The sequence below is a fragment of the Bolinopsis microptera genome, chromosome 1 (genome assembly GCF_026151205.1).
Source record: "Bolinopsis microptera isolate Bmic1 chromosome 1, MBARI_Bmic_1.0, whole genome shotgun sequence".
Lineage (NCBI taxonomy): Eukaryota > Metazoa > Ctenophora > Tentaculata > Lobata > Bolinopsidae > Bolinopsis > Bolinopsis microptera.
In genome coordinates, this window is record NC_087072.1 from 25,461,812 (window position 1) to 25,476,912 (window position 15,101).

At 45.3% G+C, this 15,101-nt stretch overlaps 2 protein-coding genes across 3 annotated transcripts in view; one reads left to right on the forward strand and one right to left on the reverse strand.

The window, feature by feature from the left end:
• LOC134826129 (uncharacterized) overlaps positions 1-15,101 on the forward strand; it is a 365,739-nt gene that overhangs the window by 192,675 nt on the left and 157,963 nt on the right. The gene's annotated exons all lie outside the window — the stretch shown is intronic.
• LOC134826128 (importin-9-like) overlaps positions 1-15,101 on the reverse strand; it is a 45,739-nt gene that overhangs the window by 5,431 nt on the left and 25,207 nt on the right. For both annotated transcript variants that reach the window (XM_063838410.1, XM_063838409.1), the window contains 7 exons: positions 14,046-14,214; positions 13,220-13,531; positions 12,829-12,927; positions 12,542-12,706; positions 8,497-9,030; positions 8,167-8,376; positions 4,624-4,833 (listed from right to left, as the gene is read on the reverse strand). In XM_063838410.1, coding sequence (XP_063694480.1) covers positions 4,624-4,833; positions 8,167-8,376; positions 8,497-9,030; positions 12,542-12,706; positions 12,829-12,927; positions 13,220-13,531; positions 14,046-14,214 — 1,699 coding nt within the window. The remainder of the gene's footprint in view (positions 1-4,623; positions 4,834-8,166; positions 8,377-8,496; positions 9,031-12,541; positions 12,707-12,828; positions 12,928-13,219; positions 13,532-14,045; positions 14,215-15,101) is intronic.

A 15,101-nucleotide genomic window follows, 5' to 3' on the forward strand; every position in this document is an offset into this window, starting at 1 on the left:
AGATTAGTGAGGTATACATCTGGGGGAGGGGAGATTAGTGAGGTATACACCTGGGGGAGGGGAGATTAGTGAGGTATACACCTGGGGGAGGGGAGATTAGTGAGGTATACACCTGGGGGAGGGGAGATTAGTGAGGTATACACCTGGGGGAGGGGAGATTAGTGAGGTATACACCTGGGGGAGGGGAGATTAGTGAGGTATACACCTGGGGGAGGGGAGATTAGTTAGGTATACACCTGGGGGAGGGGAGATTAGTGAGGTATACACCTGGGGGAGGGGAGATTAGTGAGGTATACACCTGGGGGAGGGGAGATTAGTGAGGTATACACCTGGGGGAGGGGAGATTAGTGAGGTATACACCTGGGGGAGGGGAGATTAGTGGGGTATACACCTGGGGGAGGGGAGATTAGTGAGGTATACACCTGGGGGAGGGGAGATTAGTGAGGTATACACCTGGGGGAGGGGAGATTAGTGAGGTATACACCTGGGGGAGGGGAGATTAGTGAGGTATACACCTGGGGGAGGGGAGATTAGTGAGGTATACACCTGGGGAGGGGAGATTAGTGAGGTATACACCTGGGGGAGGGGAGATTAGTGAGGTATACACCTGGGGGAGGGGAGATTAGTGAGGTATACACCTGGGGGAGGGGAGATTAGTTAGGTATACACCTGGGGGAGGGGAGATTAGTGAGGTATACACCTGGGGGAGGGGAGATTAGTGAGGTATACACCTGGGGGAGGGGAGATTAGTGAGGTATACACCTGGGGGAGGGGAGATTAGTGAGGTATACACCTGGGGGAGGGGAGATTAGTGAGGTATACACCTGGGGGAGGGGAGATTAGTGGGGTATACACCTGGGGGAGGGGAGATTAGTGAGGTATACACCTGGGGGAGGGGAGATTAGTGAGGTATACACCTGGGGGAGGGGAGATCAGTGAGGTATACACCTGGGGGAGGGGAGATTAGTGAGGTATACACCTGGGGGCGGGGAGATTAGTGAGGTATACACCTGGGGGAGGGGAGATTAGTGAGGTATACACCTGGGGGAGATGTGAGATTAGTGAGGTATACACCTGGGGGAGGGGAGATTAGTGAGGTATACACCTGGGGGAGATGTGAGATTAGTGAGGTATACACCTGGGGGAGGGGAGATTAGTGAGGTATACACCTGGGGGAGGGGAGATTAGTGAGGTATACACCTGGGGGAGGGGAGATTAGTGAGGTATACACCTGGGGGAGATGTGAGATTAGTGAGGTATACACCTGGGGGAGGGGAGATTAGTGAGGTATACACCTGGGGGAGGGGAGATTAGTGAGGTATACACCTGGGGGAGGGGAGATTAGTGAGGTATACACCTGGGGGAGGGGAGATTAGTGAGGTATACACCTGGGGGAGGGAAGATTAGTGAGGTATACACCTGGGGAGGGGAGATTAGTGAGGTATAAACCTGGGGGAGGGGACATTAGTGAGGTATACACCTGGGGGAGGGGAGATTAGTGAGGTATACACCTGGGGGAGGGGACATTAGTGAGGTATACACCTGGGGGAGGGGAGATTAGTGAGGTATACACCTGGGGGAGGGGAGATTAGTGAGGTATACACCTGGGGGAGGGGAGATTAGTGAGGTATACACCTGGGGGAGGGGAGATTAGTAAGGTATACACCTGGGGGAGGGGAGATTAGTGAGGTATACACCTGGGGGAGGGGACATTAGTGAGGTATACACCTAGGGGAGGGGAGATTAGTGGGGTATACACCTGGGGGAGGGGAGATTAGTGAGGTATACACCTGGGGGAGGGGACATTAGTGAGGTATACACCTGGGGGAGGGGAGATTAGTGAGGTATACACCTGGGGGAGGGGAGATTAGTGAGGTATACACCTGGGGGAGGGGAGATTAGTGAGGTATAAACCTGGGGGAGGGGACATTAGTGAGGTATACACCTGGGGGAGGGGAGATTAGTGAGGTATACACCTGGGGGAGGGGAGATTAGTGAGGTATACACCTGGGGGAGGGGAGATTAGTGAGGTATACACCTGGGGGAGGGGAGATTAGTGAGGTATACACCTGGTGGAGGGGAGATTAGTGAGGTATCAGGTATACACCTGGGGGAGGGGAGATTAGTGAGGTATACACCTGGGGGAGGGGAGATTAGTGAGGTATACACCTGGGGGAGGGGAGATTAGTGAGGTATACACCTGGGGGAGGGGAGATTAGTGAAGTATACACCTGGGGGAGGGGAGATTAGTGAAGTATACACCTGGGGGAGGGGAGATTAGTGAGGTATACACCTGGTGGAGGGGAGATTAGTGAGGTATCAGGTATACACCTGGGGGAGGGGAGATTAGTGAGGTATACACCTGGGGGAGGGGAGATTAGTGAGGTATACACCTGGGGGAGGGGAGATTAGTGAGGTATACACCTGGGGGAGGGGAGATTAGTGAAGTATACACCTGGGGGAGGGGAGATTAGTGAAGTATACACCTGGGGGAGGGGAGATTAGTGAGGTATACACCTGGGGGAGGGGAGATTAGTGAGGTATACACCTGGGGGAGGGGAGATTAGTGAGGTATACACCTGGGGGAGGGGAGATTAGTGAGGTATACACCTGGGGGAGGGGAGATTAGTGAGGTATACACCTGGGGGAGGGGAGATTAGTGAGGTATACACCTGGGGGAGGGGAGATTAGTGAGGTATACACCTGGGGGAGGGGAGATTAGTGAGGTATACACCTGGGGGAGGGGAGATTAGTGAGGTATACACCTGGGGGAGGGGAGATTAGTGAGGTATACACCTGGTGGAGGGGAGATTAGTGAGGTATACACCTGGGGGAGGGGAGATTAGTGGGGTATACACCTGGGGGAGGGGAGATTAGTGAGGTATACACCTGGGGGAGGGGAGATTAGTGAGGTATACACCTGGGGGAGGGGAGATTAGTGAGGTATACACCTGGGGGAGGGGAGATTAGTGAGGTATACACCTGGTGGAGGGGAGATTAGTGAGGTATCAGGTATACACCTGGGGGAGGGGAGATTAGTGAGGTATACACCTGGGGGAGGGGAGATTAGTGAGGTATACACCTGGGGGAGGGGAGATTAGTGAGGTATACACCTGGGGGAGGGGAGATTAGTGAAGTATACACCTGGGGGAGGGGAGATTAGTGAAGTATACACCTGGGGGAGGGGAGATTAGTGAGGTATACACCTGGGGGAGGGGAGATTAGTGAGGTATACACCTGGTGGAGGGGAGATTAGTGAGGTATACACCTGGGGGAGGGGAGATTAGTGAGGTATACACCTGGGGGAGGGGAGATTAGTGAGGTATACACCTGGGGGAGGGGAGATTAGTGAGGTATACACCTGGTGGAGGGGAGATTAGTGAGGTATACACCTGGGGGAGGGGAGATTAGTGGGGTATACACCTGGGGGAGGGGAGATTAGTGAGGTATACACCTGGGGGAGGGGAGATTAGTGAGGTATACACCTGGGGGAGGGGAGATTAGTGAGGTATACACCTGGGGGAGGGGAGATTAGTGAGGTATACACCTGGGGGAGGGGAGATTAGTGAGGTATACACCTGGGGGAGGGGAGATTAGTGAGGTATACACCTGGGGGAGGGGAGATTAGTGAAGTATACACCTGGGGGAGGGGAGATTAGTGAAGTATACACCTGGGGGAGGGGAGATTAGTGAGGTATACACCTGGGGGAGGGGAGATTAGTGAGGTATACACCTGGGGGAGGGGAGATTAGTGAGGTATACACCTGGGGGAGGGGAGATTAGTGAGGTATACACCTGGGGGAGGGGAGATTAGTGAGGTATACACCTGGGGGAGGGGAGATTAGTGAGGTATACACCTGGGGGAGGGGAGATTAGTGAGGTATACACCTGGTGGAGGGGAGATTAGTGAGGTATACACCTGGGGGAGGGGAGATTAGTGGGGTATACACCTGGGGGAGGGGAGATTAGTGAGGTATACACCTGGGGGAGGGGAGATTAGTGAGGTATACACCTGGGGGAGGGGAGATTAGTGAGGTATACACCTGGGGGAGGGGAGATTAGTGAGGTATACACCTGGTGGAGGGGAGATTAGTGAGGTATCAGGTATACACCTGGGGGAGGGGAGATTAGTGAGGTATACACCTGGGGGAGGGGAGATTAGTGAGGTATACACCTGGGGGAGGGGAGATTAGTGAGGTATACACCTGGGGGAGGGGAGATTAGTGAAGTATACACCTGGGGGAGGGGAGATTAGTGAAGTATACACCTGGGGGAGGGGAGATTAGTGAGGTATACACCTGGGGGAGGGGAGATTAGTGAGGTATACACCTGGTGGAGGGGAGATTAGTGAGGTATACACCTGGGGGAGGGGAGATTAGTGAGGTATACACCTGGGGGAGGGGAGATTAGTGAGGTATACACCTGGGGGAGGGGAGATTAGTGAGGTATACACCTGGTGGAGGGGAGATTAGTGAGGTATACACCTGGGGGAGGGGAGATTAGTGGGGTATACACCTGGGGGAGGGGAGATTAGTGAGGTATACACCTGGGGGAGGGGAGATTAGTGAGGTATACACCTGGGGGAGGGGAGATGTGAGGTATAACTAAAGACTGAAAACTAACATCAGGTAGAGGAGGAGGAGTTTTCCTGATGAAGGTAGTGAGGAGATCCAGGACCTCAGTTCTCATGTCCTCCTCATCCTCCTCGCTCTGCTTCTTAGGAGAAGTAGCAGTGGGGGATCTTAGAATCTGGAGCAGGACGGGTACTACATTGTTCTGTATAGACCCTCTGCATTCCGGTATTTCAGCTAGAGTTATCAGCACGTCATTAACCTGAGAGTAAGAGGGTTAGGGACCAGATATAGGGGGGGTTAGGGACCATATATAGGGGGGTTAGGGACCAGATATAGGGGGGTTAGGGACCATATATAGGGGGGTAAGGGACCAGATATAGGGGGGTTAGGGACCAGATATAGGGGGTTAGGGACCATTATATATAGGGGGTTATGGACCAGATATAGGGGGATTAGGGACCAGATATAGGGGGTTAGGGACCAGATATAGGGGGTTAGGGACCAGATATAGGGGGTTAGGGACCAGATATAGGGGGGTTAGGGACCAGATATAGGGGGGTTAGGGACCAGATATAAGGGGGTTAGGGACCAGATATAATAGGGGGTTAGGGACCAGATATAGGGGGGTTAGGGACCAGATATAGGGGGGTTAGGGACCAGATATTGGGGGGTTAGGGACCAGATATAGGGGGGTTAGGGACCAGATATAGGGGGGTTAGGGACCAGATATAGGGGGGTTAGGGACCAGATATAGGGGGGTTAGAGACCAGATATAGGGGGGTTAGGGACCAGATATGATATAGGGGGTTAGGGACCAGATATAGGGGGGTTAGGGACCATATTATATAGGGGGTTAGGGACCAGATATAGGGGGTTAGGGACCAGATATAGGGGGGTTAGGGACCAGATATAGGGGGGTAAGGGACCAGATATAGGACAGCAATAGCAGCAAATCTGGGGAAACTTTGAAATACACCACTTTGAAGCATTTGACCACCCCTTAAAAATCACAAATTATGAATTCTAGTAATCTGAATATTTACATAGGTCCAAAAATGTCATAGCTTCATGATAGTGCAACGAAATAAATCCCAGAACATTTTGGTGCTGATGTTACAGTGTACGCGTGCGCGCGCGCGCGTACTTAACCATCTGTAGGCCAACATATTTAGTTTATGCTTAATTTCTTTATATATTATGTCACCACTAGAGTGCCCAATACTTTTAGTGAAGGTGTAATGTAAAACGGTTAACCACCAACTGTGGTATATCAAAAAAACCCCAAAAGTGTATGTGTGCGCGCGCGCGCGTACTTAACCACCTGGAATGGCACAGCATTGAGATATCACCATAATTCCAAAAGCAGAGTACACCATCCAGGTGCCCAAAACTTTTGGCTATGGTCCCAATACCATAAAACCTTAGATGTGGCCATAATGTGGTTAAAACATGTTGATTTTGGACCTTCGGTCAACAGAAGCCATCACAAATTAACCATTATTCAGCACAATCTGACCTTTTGGTGCCTTATTTTGTTTTGATATTTGATTATGAGAGATAGCTGAAGGATAATAAGTGATTTTAAAGATAATGCAACAAAACTTGTGGCCGTATGGCGGTTAAAACGACCAAAAACACTAACTTTGGTCAATTTAAGACCTTTATTAACCATGATGGACGCAACATAGGACTCAGCAATGTTTCTGGTCATATAAATGAGCAGGTAGTTATATCTAGATAATGTAGCATGGCCAGCTATAGCTTTACAAAGCTAATATGTGCTCTAACAAGAAATGCGGCCGCTTTTCTTTTGTGGATGGCCGCTCAATTTCCCGATCCGTGATGGAGTATTTGATCATATTCCATACCACCTGTGGACCCCAGTCTTTACTGTTTATAAGCATGCAGATATGGCGGAGTGACAGGCCGAGCGCCGCCCAGTTGATATAATTCCATATTTAATTTGAAAATCGTGTATATTTCTATGTAACCATATGTTTATTGTTTATGCAACCTGACACGGATTTGTGCAAAATAGTAATACTAACTCAAAATAATAATAATATGCTATCAATTAGTCCCTAGCGGGATGCGTACATGATGAAATTAACAATGTACTTGAACATTTCAGCACCGCGCGCCAACAATTGTTTAATTCAGATTTTCGCGCAAAATAACTTTGCGCAGGCAGACACGTGGGCAAAACGTACGCAGACACGCACGCTCGCACGCAGGTACGGTCGCAAAGCTACCATATCCCAAAAAAAACCTTGATCGCTAACCCTTGTCCTTGACTCTTTTGTGCCTTCGGCACTTGAGTCATGGATCGGGAAAAAATGGTTAATTAGTGCAAATATAGGGTATTTTCGAGACATTTTAACCACCTTAGCTGCACATTGATCGGAATGCATGAACTTGGGGTCAATTATGCATTTGCAAACAAATATACACTCATTTGGATAGCAAACCATTATCTGAAGTTCATATTGTGGTTAATTTTCACTTTAATAGATGCCTTGTTCAACAGCCTAGCAAGTAATATAGCCCTTTTAACCACTTTTATGACAACATTTCTTGATAACTTTTATCAAGACCCTTCAAATGTCCTTTGTTGACCATAAAATGTTGACTAAAATCATTAATATTAATAATGTTTTGATTGGTGGTTAACAACAAATTTTGACATTTTAACCATCTTTTTAGCACTTTTTACAAATATTAACCACCTCAAATCAACCATACTATTAAATTGCACATTTGTGATAAAAAATTATCATCCATGCACAAATGAACAACCACCACTATACATCTATAATCAGAGCAATATTTATAGCTCACCGTTCATCTTCAATTTAACCACCATTAGGACCACAAAATGCCCCCCATGAGGTTTGAAAACTTTTGTGATAGTTGCACCATGATATGATCTCAATATAATGACTACTCAGTTCATAATATCATATCTCAAAATGGTGGTTAACCCTAAAACTGGTATTTTAACCACCATAGCATAGTGGCCACATAGATGACCCATTAACCACAATTATTCAACATAACCGTACTGCAGTGTTTTGTGCACCAGAAAAACATCACTCCAACATTGAGATTAACCACAATGAGCTGCAACATAATGTTGAAGTCAACATACTCAAATTGTGTGAAAAAAAGTCAATGTCCACCAAGTTTCCCCAGATTTGCTGCTATTGCTGAGGAGGGTTAGGGTTAGGGACCAGATAAAGGGGGGTTAGGGACCAGATATAGGGGGGTTATGGACCAGGTATAGGGGGTTAGGGTTAGGGACCAGATATAGGGGGTTAGGGTTAGGGACCAGATATAGGGGGGTAAGGGACCAGATATAGGGGGTTAGGGACCAGATATAGGGGGGTTAGGGACCAGATATAGGGGCCAGGGCCGGGGGGTAAGGGATGAAATATTATACTGAGAGGGAGTTAGGGGATATGGACCATATAAATGGTTCGTTGTGGAAAAATTGAGTACTTTCAACCTGATTTAATTAATTATTTAAGTTTCAACCTGATTTAATTGATTGTTTAAGTTTCAACCTGATTTAATTGATTGTTTAAGTTGCAACCTGACTGACGACGAAAGTGTCACTAGCGTGTTTAACGAACAGCTCGACCAGGAACGTGTTGACTTTGTCTGCCTCTACAGCTACAATATCAGGTCTGAAGCCCACACTGACTCTGAGGGCGTCTAGACAGAGCATGAGGAGGTCTCCCTCCATATTACCTGCCAGGTCAAACAGAGAGGGGATTATAAGCTCCATTGACTTGTGCAATACCTGAAACAGTACATACTTGTTTGTAATTTTCTACGTAAAGTTTGCAGTGGTGATATCAAATTCCCACTGAAATGCGAAACCGTATAATAAAAATGGCGGTGTAGAATAAAAAAGTATTACCAGTTTCTCTTCTGGCTCAGTGAGCTCAGCACACATAGCGTAGACCCCCTTCATAGCACCTATCATAACTGCAGCAGGAGTGCCTGGTTTGAGAGCAGTGCAGGTGTGTTCTAGCAGCGTGTTTAGAGACTCTTCCGAGGGGAGGCGCTTAATGTAGCTCCCTGTCATCCATATTAGTCTCCCTCGTAGATAAGGCTTATCTACATTTAGTCCGGGCAACACAACCGTGTTGTAGAAAGCTCCAAAGTTGAAATCCACCTTCTTAGCTTCCAAACACTCCTCCACCACGTCTCCACTGATGTTCATAGCTGTTGCACACGCTTCATATAACTTCCAGTTATACCCCTCCGCGATATTCCCGCAGGAGGAGATGTGCCGCGTGATGGCGTTCATGAGCGCTTCTACGTAGGACGTCTTCAGTTCAGTAGCCAGATCCATGAGCAGCTCCATAGCTCCTGTTCGTACTGTGTAGTTCATGCTATCCTCGTCATCATCCTCCACGTACTTCTCTGGGTCTTCATTCCACAACTCCATCTAGCAGAGTTACCATAACGTTAACAATTACTGTACAATCTAACTCCATCTAGCAGAGTTACCATAACGTTAACAATTACTGTACAATCTAACTCCATCTAGCAGGTATACCATAACGTTAACAATTACTGTACAATCTAACTCCATCTAGCAGGTATACCATAACGTTAACAATTACTGTACAATCTAACTCCATCTAGCAGAGTTACCATAACGTTAACAATTACTGTACAATCTAACTCCATCTAGCGGGTATACCATAACGTTAACAATTACTGTACAATCTAACTCCATCTAGCAGGTATACCATAACGTTAACAATTACTGTACATTCCACAACTCCATCTAGCAGGTATACCATAACGTTAACAATTACTGTACATTCCACAACTCCATCTAGCAGGTATACCATAACGTTAACAATTACTGTACAATCTAACTCCATCTAGCAGGTATACCATAACGTTAACAATTACTGTACAATCTAACTCCATCTAGCAGGTATACCATAACGTTAACAATTACTGTACAATCTAACTCCATCTAGCAGGTATACCATAACGTTAACAATTACTGTACAATCTAACTCCATCTAGCAGAGTTACCATAACGTTAACAATTACTGTACAATCTAACTCCATCTAGCAGGTATACCATAACGTTAACAATTACTGTACAATCTAACTCCATCTAGCAGGTATACCATAACGTTAACAATTACTGTACAATCTAACTCCATCTAGCAGGTATACCATAACGTTAACAATTACTGTACAATCTAACTCCATCTAGCAGGTGTACCATAACGTTAACAATTACTGTACATTCCACAACTCCATCTAGCAGAGTTACCATAACGTTAACAATTACTGTACAATCTAACTCCATCTAGCAGGTATACCATAACGTTAACAATTACTGTACAATCTAACTCCATCTAGCAGGTATACCATAACGTTAACAATTACTGTACAATCTAACTCCATCTAGCAGAGTTACCATAACGTTAACAATTACTGTACAATCTAACTCCATCTAGCAGGTATACCATAACGTTAACAATTACTGTACAATCTAACTCCATCTAGCAGAGTTACCATAACGTTAACAATTACTGTACAATCTAACTCCATCTAGCAGGTATACCATAACGTTAACAATTACTGTACAATCTAACTCCATGTAGCAGGTATACCATAACGTTAACAATTACTGTACAATCTAACTCCATCTAGCAGGTATACCATAACGTTAACAATTACTGTACAATCTAACTCCATCTAGCAGGTATACCATAACGTTAACAATTACTGTACAATCTAACTCCATCTAGCAGGTATACCATAACGTTAACAATTACTGTACAATCTAACTCCATCTAGCAGAGTTACCATAACGTTAACAATTACTGTACAATCTAACTCCATCTAGCAGAGTTACCATAACGTTAACAATTACTGTACAATCTAACTCCATCTAGCAGGTATACCATAACGTTAACAATTACTGTACAATCTAACTCCATCTAGCAGGTATACCATAACGTTAACAATTACTGTACATTCCACAACTCCATCTAGCAGGTATACCATAACGTTAACAATTACTGTACAATCTAACTCCATCTAGCAGGTATACCATAACGTTAACAATTACTGTACAATCTAACTCCATCTAGCGGGTATACCATAACGTTAACAATTACTGTACAATCTAACTCCATCTAGCAGGTATACCATAACGTTAACAATTACTGTACAATCTAACTCCATCTAGCAGAGTTACCATAACGTTAACAATTACTGTACAATCTAACTCCATCTAGCGGGTATACCATAACGTTAACAATTACTGTACAATCTAACTCCATCTAGCAGGTATACCATAACGTTAACAATTACTGTACATTCCACAACTCCATCTAGCAGGTATACCATAACGTTAACAATTACTGTACAATCTAACTCCATCTAGCAGGTATACCATAACGTTAACAATTACTGTACAATCTAACTCCATCTAGCGGGTATACCATAACGTTAACAATTACTGTACAATCTAACTCCATCTAGCAGGTATACCATAACGTTAACAATTACTGTACAATCTAACTCCATCTAGCAGGTATACCATAACGTTAACAATTACTGTACAATCTAACTCCATCTAGCAGGTATACCATAACGTTAACAATTACTGTACAATCTAACTCCATCTAGCAGGTATACCATAACGTTAACAATTACTGTACATTCCACAACTCCATCTAGCAGGTATACCATAACGTTAACAATTACTGTACATTCCACAACTCCATCTAGCAGGTATACCATAACGTTAACAATTACTGTACATTCCACAACTCCATCTAGCAGGTATACCATAACGTTAACAATTACTGTACAATCTAACTCCATCTAGCAGGTATACCATAACGTTAACAATTACTGTACAATCTAACTCCATCTAGCAGGTATACCATAACGTTAACAATTACTGTACAATCTAACTCCATGTAGCAGGTATACCATAACGTTAACAATTACTGTACAATCTAACTCCATCTAGCAGGTATACCATAACGTTAACAATTACTGTACAATCTAACTCCATCTAGCAGGTATACCATAACGTTAACAATTACTGTACAATCTAACTCCATGTAGCAGGTATACCATAACGTTAACAATTACTGTACAATCTAACTCCATCTAGCAGGTATACCATAACGTTAACAATTACTGTACAATCTAACTCCATCTAGCAGGTATACCATAACGTTAACAATTACTGTACAATCTAACTCCATCTAGCAGGTATACCATAACGTTAACAATTACTGTACAATCTAAATTCTAGCAGGTATACCATAACGTTAACAATTACTGTACAATCTAACTCCATCTAGCAGGTATACCATAACGTTAACAATTACTGTACAATCTAACTCCATCTAGCAGGTATACCATAACGTTAACAATTACTGTACAATCTAACTCCATCTAGCAGGTATACCATAACGTTAACAATTACTGTACAATCTAACTCCATCTAGCAGGTATACCATAACGTTAACAATTACTGTACAATCTAACTCCATCTAGCAGAGTTACCATAACGTTAACAATTACTGTACAATCTAACTCCATCTAGCAGGTATACCATATAAATAAATATTATTAAATACCGATACCTATTTTGAAATCGGAGGGAATAATAGGTATTTATAGGTATTTTACCAAAGATCGTCTAGGGCAGCTAAAAGTTACTTTTTTGGACGTTCCAGAAGATTGTGAGCAACATTAATTTTTGAAATTTTAGGTGAAAAATGAAAATTTCATTAAAAGATTTTTACTTGAGAATATTTTTAATTGTTGTTTAATTGTTGTTCAAAATGTTCAGAAACTTCTATATTGAAGAGATAGAAAAGTAAATAACGGGGGGTAATACCTGGTATTCAGGTATAGACAGGTAGGTGATGGGATAGAAAAGTAAATAACGGGGGTAATACCTGGTATTCAGGTATAGACAGGTAGGTGATGAGATAGAAAAGAACGTCAGGTAACACTTTCCTTATCATAGCCTTGTATTTCTTACGTTCCGTTAAAGCCTGTATAAACTCGAATATGGCCTGTACCAGACTCCCGAACCCCATCTCAGATCCGTCACTATCCACCTGAACATGTGAATAGTTTAGGGATTAGATATAGAGGGTGTCAAATGTCAATAGTTTAAGATTTTAGGAGAAGGCTATAGTGAAACCAAAAGACAATTGAAGTGAAATGTAAAATAGCTAACATCGTCCTCTACATAGTCAGGGTTGTTAACAACTGTAGTGATGTGATTCTCTGCATTCTTGGTGAGAAGGGTCCACAGCACTGGGAGAGCACTCGATACCTGTAGAAGTTGGTTGATATTTGACCAATTTATGGGCCAAAATCGATCAAATTTGGTGAGTATGCCCAAATATGGGCATATAGTTTTTAGCTCATAACTCAGTCCAATCTTAATGAAAATTCATATATTAGGACGCAATGAAACTACCGGACCACGATGTATGGGGACTTGCCACCCCATGGCAACATTAAAATATATCGACTCAGTTACATCGTGATGTACGAGTTTAGGGCACCACTAGCCCTAAAGGGGGGGGCACAATAGAGCATACTGACTACTAGATAGTACTCACCTTATCTCCCATCTGTTTAGGGAAAGTTTGTACGAGTTTAGATAGGAAGTTAACACACTCAGTCTGTAGTTTGTAATCCTGTCTGACAGAAACAGTAGCTCCTATCAGGGATATAGTGGTGTCCACCAGACCTGGCAGTATGGGGAACAGTAGGTTCTCATTAGCAGCGTGGTCCACTGTGTCCATGTGGCTGATTAGAGTGGTAAACACTCCGAATATGGAGAGGACGCGGGCACGTGTAGCTGGCCCGAACGTCTCCGTTTGGAAGAGTTGGATAAGCCGGGGGAAGAGGACTGGGGCCACTGTGTAGACCTGAAGAGTTAATAGTACTTAACCATCTGAGGTACCGAGAATGATAGATTACAAGTACTCGGCAATAAACTACAGTACCTACCGAAGTAAAAAATATCGCATAATTTTTGTGTTTCGAGCTAGGAAGGATGTAGAAACTTTTCCAATGTTGGAAAATGTTCGCAATGACCAAATTTATATATAACTATAACCCTTATAGTTATAACTATAAGGCTTATGATTCATAATATGCTCGTAAATGCTTAAAACTTGAACTTGAAAAACTTTATCGATAACTATTGTGGTCATATTTGGAATTCGATATTTGCATAATATATTTAAGTACCATTTTCGGGCTTTAGTATTGACGATATATTTTCAAGCATATGTTATTTTTTAGCTCAGTATTCATGATATTTTCTGGGATGACTAGTTCAAACACTGCTGAGTATAAGATTTATCTTAAAAGCGGTGTTATTAAATTTCAATTTATTATTATTATTATTATTTTTACACACAGCGTGGTTCACATTACCTGACTGTCAGTAATGTCACTAGCCAGCTCAGAGAGAACCTTCATAACTCCATGCACTTGGTTAGGGTCCCCAGTTCCCATCATACTCAGCAGCTGGTCAAACAGACCCGTCCAGTTGTCCGGGAAATCTACACAAGCTATCTCTGATACTACAGCTGCCACAGAGCTCCTGAAACCAAAACTCAGTCATTAACCTCGTTACTATCTCACATTACATACCAAAATACTCATGACACCCCGCCCCCCCCCCCCCCACATATCAGGGCAGCATGTGCCCCCCCCCCCCCCAGATATACGCCCCCCCCCCCCCCGCAGATATACGCATCAGGGCAGCATGTGTCCCCCCCCCCCCCCAGTATCAAGGCAGCATGTGTCCCCCCCCCCCCCCAGCATGTTTCCCCCCCCCCCCAGATATCAGGGCAGCATGTGTCACACGCCCCCTCCCCCCCCCCAAATATACGCCCCCCCCCCCCCCCAGATATATGTATAATCAGGGCAGCATGTGTCCCCCCCCCCAGTATCAGGGCAGCATGTGTCCCCCCCCCAGTATCAGGGCAGCATGTGTCCCCCCCCCCAGTATCAGGGCAGCATGTGTCCCCCCCCCCCCAGTATCAGGGCAGCATGTGTCCCCCCCCCAGTATCAGGGCAGCATGTGTCCCCCCCCCCCAGTATCAGGGCAGCATGTGTCCCCCCCCCCAGTATCAGGGCAGCATGTGTCCCCCCCCCCCAGTATCAGGGCAGCATGTGTCCCCCCCCCAGTATCAGGGCAGCATGTGCCCCCCCCCCCCCCCAGTATCAGGGCAGCATGTGTCCCCCCCCCCAGTATCAGGGCAGCATGTGTCCCCCCCCCCCCAGTATCAGGGCAGCATGTGTCCCCCCCCCCCCCCCAGTATCAGGGCAGCATGTGTCCCCCCCCCCCAGTATCAGGGCAGCATGTGTCCCCCCCCCCCAGTATCAGGGCAGCATGTGTCCCCCCCAGTATCAGGGCAGCATGTGTCCCCCCCCCCCAGTATCAGGGCAGCATGTGTCCCCCCCCCAGTATCAGGGCAGCATGTG